At 36.4% G+C, this 9,320-nt stretch overlaps 2 protein-coding genes across 2 annotated transcripts; both read left to right on the top strand.

Moving 5' to 3' along the window:
- The first annotated feature begins 822 nt into the window (after positions 1-822).
- Positions 823-4,498, top strand: LOC114407173. The gene is made up of 3 exons (XM_028370176.1): positions 823-2,028; positions 2,859-3,063; positions 3,746-4,498. The coding sequence occupies exons 1-3, from the start codon at positions 1,198-1,200 to the stop codon at positions 4,261-4,263; spliced, it is 1,554 nt and encodes a 517-aa protein (XP_028225977.1). The 5' UTR covers positions 823-1,197; the 3' UTR covers positions 4,264-4,498.
- Positions 4,499-7,104: 2,606 nt separating this feature from the next.
- Positions 7,105-8,904, top strand: LOC114407172 (UPF0481 protein At3g47200). Its single transcript, XM_028370175.1, has one exon. The coding sequence runs from the start codon at positions 7,784-7,786 to the stop codon at positions 8,714-8,716; it is 933 nt and encodes a 310-aa protein (XP_028225976.1). The 5' UTR covers positions 7,105-7,783; the 3' UTR covers positions 8,717-8,904.
- Positions 8,905-9,320: the final 416 nt, after the last annotated feature.

The following is a 9,320-nucleotide window of genomic DNA, read 5'->3' as shown; positions in this document are numbered from 1 at the left end:
ACAAACATTGGATACATGTGGCTGAAATATCTTGTTCTAATAAGAAGTGCGGTAGTGGGCTTACTGATCCATGCGTTGTCTTTACTTACAAATAAAACAAGAAGTTGGATGCAATTAATAGAACATGACGTTGATGTGTGAGTTTCATACATAGCTGAGATTGGGGGTAGTAAACTAGTAGAAAATTTTCAATATCAAAACAACGAAAATTTAACAATAATACGGACAACCCACATGTGTTCTGCTGGGTAAGTTGTCATCGCGAGTCAAATACGCAACGCTGGTTAAACATTATATATAGACATCAACAATAACCAATTAGACTTTCATATTTTAAACCCCGTTTCGGGTTTGTGCCAAGCGCTTTCGGCGCAAATCGGTGGGAATGGAAAAAATAAAATCCGAGACAATTTTTATATATTTACCAAAAAATGATGACAAGTGCTGGTGAGTGAGTTTAACTTTAACCTAGGTAGGTAATATAGAAAATACATTTGAAGGACGAAATTAAAAAGGTTCCAGTTGCAGGGTTGCTCAATTATATATCGGGAAAGGGAAGTGAGAGCTACGTGGCGTTTGGCTCAGAGAGAGCTTGGACAAAATATGCAACATCTGGTCTCCCTCACTCACTCAAGTACTGTCTGTTGTTACTGGGGGACTACCCCTCCCTATTCCATCGTAAAATAATACACTAGCCACACACAGCTGTAACAAAAACAAAAAGAGCCTAATAAATGTCTAAAAATATACTATACACTATTGCATTATATGCATACATATACGATCTAGCATCAATATTGTACGTGTCTAGTGTATTGATATTGATATTGATATTGAAATATGTGTTATAGAATCCTCCCCCTATACTCCTAATTTGAGCTTCTCAGACTATATATAGATTATAGGACACAACACTACACACAATCACACACCTATAATTTTAATTCATATTTGGCGTCCCATTATTTTACAATAATTCGTTTATGACCAAACCAGTTCATCACTCTCTCGCCTCGATATTATAACCCATCTTCATTTGAATCAAAGAAGAAAGTCTCCTCATTCCTTCTTCTTCTCCTCACTCTCTTTTCTTTCTTTCTTTCTTTTATTCTATTCCTCTCTAGCACTCCCTTGTGTTGAAACATCTTCAACCTGAGAGTTTACTTTTGTTTGGTTTTTCATTATAGCATTATTATTATGGCTCAGAAGTACTTGCACGAGCTACTTGAGGAGGATCAAGAACCGTTCTTTCTAAACAAGTATATTTCCGATAGGCGAACCCAGATGAAGAGGCCTTCCCCGAAGACGAGTCTGCAAGTGAAGAAACGCAAATCAATCAATCCAAACACAAACTTCCCGAGAAATCTCTGCAAAAGCGCTTGTCTTTTCTCTCTCACAGACACCCCCGACCTCAGAAAATCACCACTCTTCGAATTCACTTCCCCAGTCAAAAGCCCTTGCAAATCACCAAACGCTATTTTTCTACACATCCCTTCTAGAACCGCTGCTCTGCTTCTAGAAGCCGCTCTCAGGATCCAGAAACACTCCTCACATGTTACTTCAAAGCCCAAAACAAAAGCCCATTCCTTCGGCCTCTTCGGGTCACTGTACAAGAGACTCACTCAACGGAACCAGAAAAAGCATGAGATAGAGAGTGGTGGAGGCGTTAAGATTTCCGTGAAGGATGTTTTGAAGTGGGATTCTTCTGTGGGGCGAAGAAAAGTTTCTAAAGCCAACGGGAAATGCAAGGAGCAAGAAGAAACAGTGAATGTGAATGTGAATGTGAATACGTGTTCTTACAATGGTAGTAGTGCTCTTTGGTCAGAGAGCAATGAAGATAACAAATCACTAGACATGGAAACCTCAAGTAGTGGCTACTACTCTGAAGAGATTCACTTCGTAACCAATCACAAACAGTACTCCACGTGCTTCTGCGAAAGCCCGTTCCGTTTTGTTCTCCAAACAAGTTCCCCTTCCTCCGGTCATCACACGCCGGAGCTTCCCTCGCCGAGTCGCCACCCAACTGAGGTTTGTCTTTTTTTATTATTATAATTATAATTGTGAAGTTTTTTCTTATGGTAATTGTGTTATTTTTTTTTATTGTTTAATTATCTACCTGGTTTGGTTTATGGTGAGTGAGTTGAAGAGGAAAAAAACAGGACTCGTGAGTCGTGAGTGAAGCTTTTATGGTTCGGTGGTGTTATGGTTTTTTGTCGGTAATGGCCGGAATGTCGCTTTTCGGTGACAATCATAGCCAGCCCAGTCTTTCTGAAAATTGTTAAAGAACAGAACAAGGCCTGTGGGACTGTGGGGAGGGTTACATATGTCAATTTCATGTTCTTGTTTTGTTTTTCTGGTTTTTCATAATTGTACTTTTCGATCGTGTTTCTGCCATGCAAATCTTTTCTCTCTCTCCATTCTACTGGGTTGTTTGGTAAATTGCTTTCTTAAAGGGTGACAAATTATGTTTTTCACTTCTAGTACTGATTTGGTTGTTCGGTAAATTACTTTGTCAAAGGATGATAAAAATAAATTATGTTTTTGTTTGTTCTCTTGTTTGCTGTCGGTCTCTGTCGTTAGATCCCACATTCCATTTACTAGAACTAAATAGTTTCTCATTTGTAATTTTGTTTGAATTACTTTGAGGCTCCTGTAGCCAACAAAAAAGGAGTCAATAACTATCCACTTATTAAAGAGTTGTTCAAGTCTAATAAATCAGTTGACATTAAAAAATCATGCTAATAATATGTTTATAACAATTTTAATGACACATTTAATAAAAAAATATTATTTTGTCACTAGTTTTAGTTTTTTATAGTGATAATCACTTAATGAATGTTTCTGTGGATTTTTAATAGGAGAAAGAAAGTAATGAAGGTGAGAGTGTGAAGAAATTCGAATCAGGGGAAGAGGAGGAGGAAGATAAGGAACAGTGCAGTCCAGTGAGTGTGTTAGACCCTCCATTCGAGGACGATGACGAAGGGCATGGAAACGGTGATGAAGAAGAAGAGGAAGAGGAGGAGGGTGGTTTTGATATGGAGTGCAGTTATGCGATTGTACAGAGTATGTTGTTGTCACACACAGCTTATTATTTATTTTTGTACCATTTCTTTTGCTTGTTGTTGTGTGGTCGTTTTCCACCAACGCACCATCGTACACGCTTCTTCAAAGTTGCTTGTCTGTTACAAAATCACAATACAACGAGAGGAGGGGCTAATTGCTAATGCATCAGCTATTGATGTGATTGTGCCGATCTTGAACCGTGCTATCCGTGTGGGTTCCATCTAAAAGATCACACTTGCTCAACATCCCAACAGCATTACCCATTTAATGTGGATCCTTTTACATCTAGATATAAGGCCATTTCTTGTAAATTTTAAAAGTGACCCGTATTTTTTCTTGTTAGGAGATATGTCTTAATTTCTGCCATTCCATTCAATTTGTTGGATAACATTTGAACAATCAAATTCCTATCATGATGTTCCATAATTTTTAATCTTGGGTTTTTTTGGTTGTTGAGAAAACTTCCATATCAATAATGATAGCTAGACACACTCTTATGGTCAAAATCTAACATCTTCACAATTTTTTAGTATCTGGTTAAAGTTGGGCCTTAAATTCTACATGTACTATAGTCCCACCACATTGCATGTTAATGATGTAAGATTATCAATTGATTTAATATAGCACAAGTACTTTATGATCAATTCAAGATTTGACATTAATAGCTCTGAATTTTCAACAGGAGCCAAGCAGCAGTTATTGTACAAACTTTGTAGATTTGAGAAACTGGCGGAGTTGGATCCAGTAGAACTTGAGAAAAGAATGCAGGACCAAGAAGAGGACGAGGATGAAACATTTATGGAAGAGGAACATGGTGATGATGAGAACAACCAAGCATCATACAAAGAAAATGACTTCATAGAACTAATTTTCCAAGCTCTGTGCCAATCAAGGGTCCATGACAGACAGCAAATCCCAGAGGACTTTAAGAAGCTGGTATCTGATCTCATTATGGAAGAAGAGAGAGCACTTGATTCCTTAGAAGATAGGGACATGGTGATAAGAAGGATATGCAAGAGGCTGGAATTATGGAAAGAAGTGGAGTCTAACACAATTGACATGATGATAGAAGATGACTTCTCTAGAGAGGATGGTGTGTGGAGGAAAAATATAGAGCAGATAAGAAATATGGCTGGGGAGCTTGAGCTTGCTATCTTTGGCTTTCTGGTAGAGGAATTTTCAGAGGAACTAGTATGTTAATTAATTGGGGGTAAATTTTGAAGCAGCTCAAGAACTTAGTATGAATGATTATCTATATTCTTTTTCTTAGATTAAGAGTACAGTCTGACTTGCAATGGATAATAGGCTAGTAATTGGAAAAAAAAAAGTAACCCAAAAATATAATCAGGGTATATATGTACATGACTCATGCTTGTAGCTGGCTGTGGGGATGCTGTAAGTTATGTAATAATATAATTTACACTTCTTGATCCCATTCTTACAAGGATATCTTATAATTATTTTTCTTTTGGTGTTTTAATTTAATTAAGGAAGTATGGATTTGGGGATGGGAAGCATGTATTAAATCAAGGCATACCCCTACTGTTGATGTTGATGTTAATGTGTCAACCATGTTATTAGATGATAAATGACAATTGACAGCATTTTTTTTAAAATTTCACCAGTAAATTGAGAACATGCAAAGCAAAACTTAACAAGGAGATAGTACTTGTGTTGTTTAGAAGGGGATTTGAATGTATGTTTGTAATGGCTCTCCTTGACTCCTCGGGCATTCGAGAAGGAATATTGGAATTGGGGGGCAGTAAGTGTCAAAGAATTACAGTTGTCGGGAGGGGATCGAATATTATAATTTGGTGATCTTTCTCTAGGAAGGAGGAATTTGACAGCGACTAATCAGTTTAATCTCATGTTCTTTTCTTTTCCAAGGCCCTTTTATTATTTAATCTTGGATTCTGGGTTTTCCTTTTCCCTTTTCTAATCACTCCAGGTGGCATCTCTGCTTATGCTTTTCTGCTGCCACTGATCGATCACTATCATTTGCAACCTTCGAATTTGTGCTCCTGAACCTATGTTTTTTCTGCGGAACAGTCGCAGAATTGTGACACTGTATATCAAGAACGTAATGTGAATACTTACGAACAAATTAGATCCGAGTAATTACGGAATGTGTTATTTTTATGACAAATAGTCATTGGTTAATGAATTAAATATAACTATTTTTTATTATTAAAAAGTACCACAATTGATTTATTCCTTTCGTAATTTTTAATTAAAAAAATATTTATTAGTTTCTTAACATAAAACTCTAATGACTGGTTAGCATGACCCATGCTTTATTTTTGTACATGCGAGATCAACTCACTCCATGATCCTCACCAGTTATATTGACGATTTAATTTGCACTAGCATAGCGCGGATGACCTCGAGCACATCCACTATTCAGAATTTGAACTGCAAGAGAAGAGTTAGATTCAACCAAAATAGTCTCCTAGATTTCTCTATCTTGCATGAGTTTCAAACCACGATACATTACCCATAGTTCTGCTTGAACCACTGACCACCATCCCAAACCTGTAAGAGAAAGCATGACCCATGGTTTATTACACTTCAAGTCATATTTTTATTTAAACATAATTTCCTTTTACATACAATTTCTATACCATTATTTCTTGAAAATAACAAAGATAAATTAATGTCGTTTACTTAAAAAGAACAAGCTAGTGGTGTAATAAACCCCAACGCTTTGTTTTGCTGAGACGACAGGCTGCTGCGGACGAAAATAGCACCCAATTTTCCCAATTGTTTGATATGGGTGATCGATTCAAAATGAATTATGATAACTGATATGAACTATTTTTGATAATAAAAATATATTAAAATATTTTTAAAAATATTTATTTAACAGTTATTTTTTGCTTAAAGGATAGGAATTGATATTTTTATTATTTATGACTTACAGATATGAAAATGATAGATTAAAAAAGAAAAACATTTAAAAAATATTAAAAAGGAAGAATTTAGACCGCGGAGTATAGGACGACGACATAATCCTTCTAGTCGAGGTTTCATTTACTCTCTTTCTTTCATCCTTTTATTTCATCCGTTCTTATACCCCTAAACCCCTATTTAGGGTCTGACAAACCTAAAAAACCTAACGATATATGATGTACTTCTCATATTTATCAATAAAAAATGAATCATTTACAGATTTTTTCTATCTTATCTTGCATTCTCATATTTACATTAACAATAAAGGATTCATAAGAACATCATTGCTAGACATAGACATAGAACAATATTTTTATATCCATGTAAACATTTAGAATTCATACTTCATGTATTTTATTTGTCGGAGTCTTTTTAAAGGGATTTGGGAGATAGATAAATAAAATAACTTGTCATTGTGAGGAGAAGTAAATTAATAGATATGGATAGAATAGATCCAATTGCATTGACAAAGAAAAATCATAAACTCATACATCCTACATCCTAGGCAGACAAGACAAGTCAGGTTCCAACATTATCATATCTTGAATTTATTTATTTATTTTTTATCTTTTGCTTGTAAATTGAGTTTGCATTAATCTAAGTACAAATAAAATCCCTGTGGATTCGACACTCAGACTTCCAATTGTTTTACTACTTATAACAAATTTAGTGTCCTTGTTAACGAGTTAACAAATTCTCTCCTCTCATTTCATTCAAATCAAGAAACTTAAAAATATTATTTTTACTTTTTTTTTCAAAATTAAATTACCCAACATTCAATTTTATTTATACTCTATTTCTCATCTCACAATCAAACATAGAACAAGAAAGCAAAGGGTATGACTGCCCAATCTATTGCATTGCTAAATTAGATATACAGCAGTTGGTCTAACTAGTAGACACTACGATTAAATAAAAGTCCAATTGAACAAAAATTAGGCTTTTGCTTCGCGTACCTCGAATTTTACTACCTGCATCTCCTTATTTTTAAAAAAACCAAAAGTTGTCCTTCCTTCTTTTAAGTTTGTCTGAGACAATGGAGCACCCTATTTTTCCAGGAAAGATCAATGTTGTCCCCACTCACCAAAAGAAAATTCTAATCCCCTTCTGGTAGGACCAAACTAATTGAAGTCTTAAGGGTATCAGGTCCAAGCAAATGGAGCTCCCTATTTTTCCAGGAAATTAAAGACCAATCTTCTCTATACTCACGAAAAGAAAATTCTAATCTCCTTTTGGTAGTAAGACCAAACAAATTGAAATTTCAAATAATGAACTTTCTCACATCATTAACTCTTGCTCTCCCTGTCCTGCCTTTTCCCACAATATATATACCAACACAACCAAGTTTTCGGAGAAGCAAACAAGTTTGATGGAGGAAGAAGCAAATCACCACGCAATAGACATCTCAAATATAATAGACAGAGAGAGGCTTGCTTCGATGGAGCTCAAGATTTCGGAGAATCCCAAGTTTCTATGCAAAGCCGCGGGGAAGAGATCTTGCTGCATCTTCCGGGTCCCACAGAGCCTAGTTGAGGTAAACGGAAAAGCTTATCAACCTCGTATCGTGTCGATAGGACCATATCACCGTAACCAACCTCGCCTCAACATGATCGAGGAGCACAAGTGGCGTTACCTCGGTTCCCTTCTCTCCAGAACAAACACCATCGGTTTCGTTCTATAAGATTTGTTCAAAGCCATTGCACCCTTAGAATCCGAAGCCAGAGAGTGCTACTCCGAAACCATCAACCTCGACTCTCACGACTTCATCCAAATGATGATCCTCGATGGCTGCTTCATCATTGAGCTCTTTCGCAAAGTCGCCAGATTAGTACCCTTTGAACGCGAAGACCCTCTTCTCACCATGGTGTGGATATTACCCTTCTTTTACAGAGACTTTCTCAAGCTTGAAAATCAAATCCCCTTTTTCATTCTGAACCAGTTATACCAAGTTACAAAACTACCCGGAGAAAAGTCAACGCCAACACTGTCAACTCTCGCGTTGCTCTTCTTCAACAACTCGTTGCAAAAGCCAGACGAATCCTTGCAAAACGACGTGCAGGGAAAGCATTTACTTGACTTGGTTCGTTCGAGTTTCATTCCCAAAAACGATGAAGAAACAGAGCCACGAAAAAGAGTCATGACGCCAACGCACGTGATCCTCTGCGTGTCGAAGCTTCGTCGCGCAGGGATTAAAATTAATCCAAGCAAGGAAAGTGAGAGTTTTCTGAACGTGAAGTTCAGGCGCGGCGTGATTGAAATGCCAAGCCTTACGGTGGATGATTTCATGAGCTCTTTTTTGCTGAACTGCGTTGCGTTAGAGCAGTGCTACAGCGGTTGCTCGAAGCACTTCACTGCCTATATTACCCTCTTGGACTGTCTCGTAAACACGTATAGGGACGTTGAGTATTTGTGCGATCGGAACGTGGTTGAGAACCACCTTGGGACGGAGGGGGAAGTTGCAAGCTTCATAAACAACGCGGGAAAGGATGTGGCGGTTGATTTGGACTTGTGTTACTTGTCACGATTGTTCAATGATGTTCACAAATATTATATAAATAGTTGGCATGTTCAGTGGGCTAGCTTCAAGCACACTTACTTTGATACGCCCTGGTCCTTCATCTCGCTTCTCGCCGCCTCCATTTTGCTGCTTCTTACCGTGGCTCAGACTTACTTTTCGGCTTCTCAGTATTTTCATCAGACTTAATTACAATTCTTCACGCACTCCTGGAAAACACCAGTTTTTTATTCAATGATGTTTAACAATTATCTTAATTGCTTGCATAACGGATTTGATATTCTTGGCTTATTAGTGAAACTTTGACATCCGGCCACACCAATGTAATCCATATAGTTGATGATTAATTAAATAAACTATTTGACAACTTTTTTTTTTGTTGTTGTTGTACTTCTAATAATATTGTTATTTTCTATATCTTTTCATTCCATTAATTAGAGCTGTTAAAGTGAGGTGATTCATGATAATTAAACCGTTAAATAAATGCTATCTTGTGGGTGAGAAATGCTTAGGATCCCGAAGTTTTTTGTTTTTTATTAATAATAATTTTGTAGGAAATTATTTATTAATTGTTCAAACCAAGTTCTTTTTGGACTTCTAAAATTAATTAATCGTATTTGTAGAAATATATGTTGGAAATTCGATTGATTGAATTAATTTATTTAATTCCATTTCTCACTTTGGGCTTGGGGCAGTTTTTAGTTGAAAACGCACGAGGACATTCAATTTTAAATTAAAATCAGATTACTTCCTTCTTTGGAACACAGTATAGTCAATTCTACAAATTATTTTT

The sequence above is a fragment of the Glycine soja genome, chromosome 3 (genome assembly GCF_004193775.1).
Source record: "Glycine soja cultivar W05 chromosome 3, ASM419377v2, whole genome shotgun sequence".
NCBI lineage: Eukaryota > Viridiplantae > Streptophyta > Magnoliopsida > Fabales > Fabaceae > Glycine > Glycine soja.
This window is presented reverse-complemented; position numbering and strand designations above follow the sequence as displayed.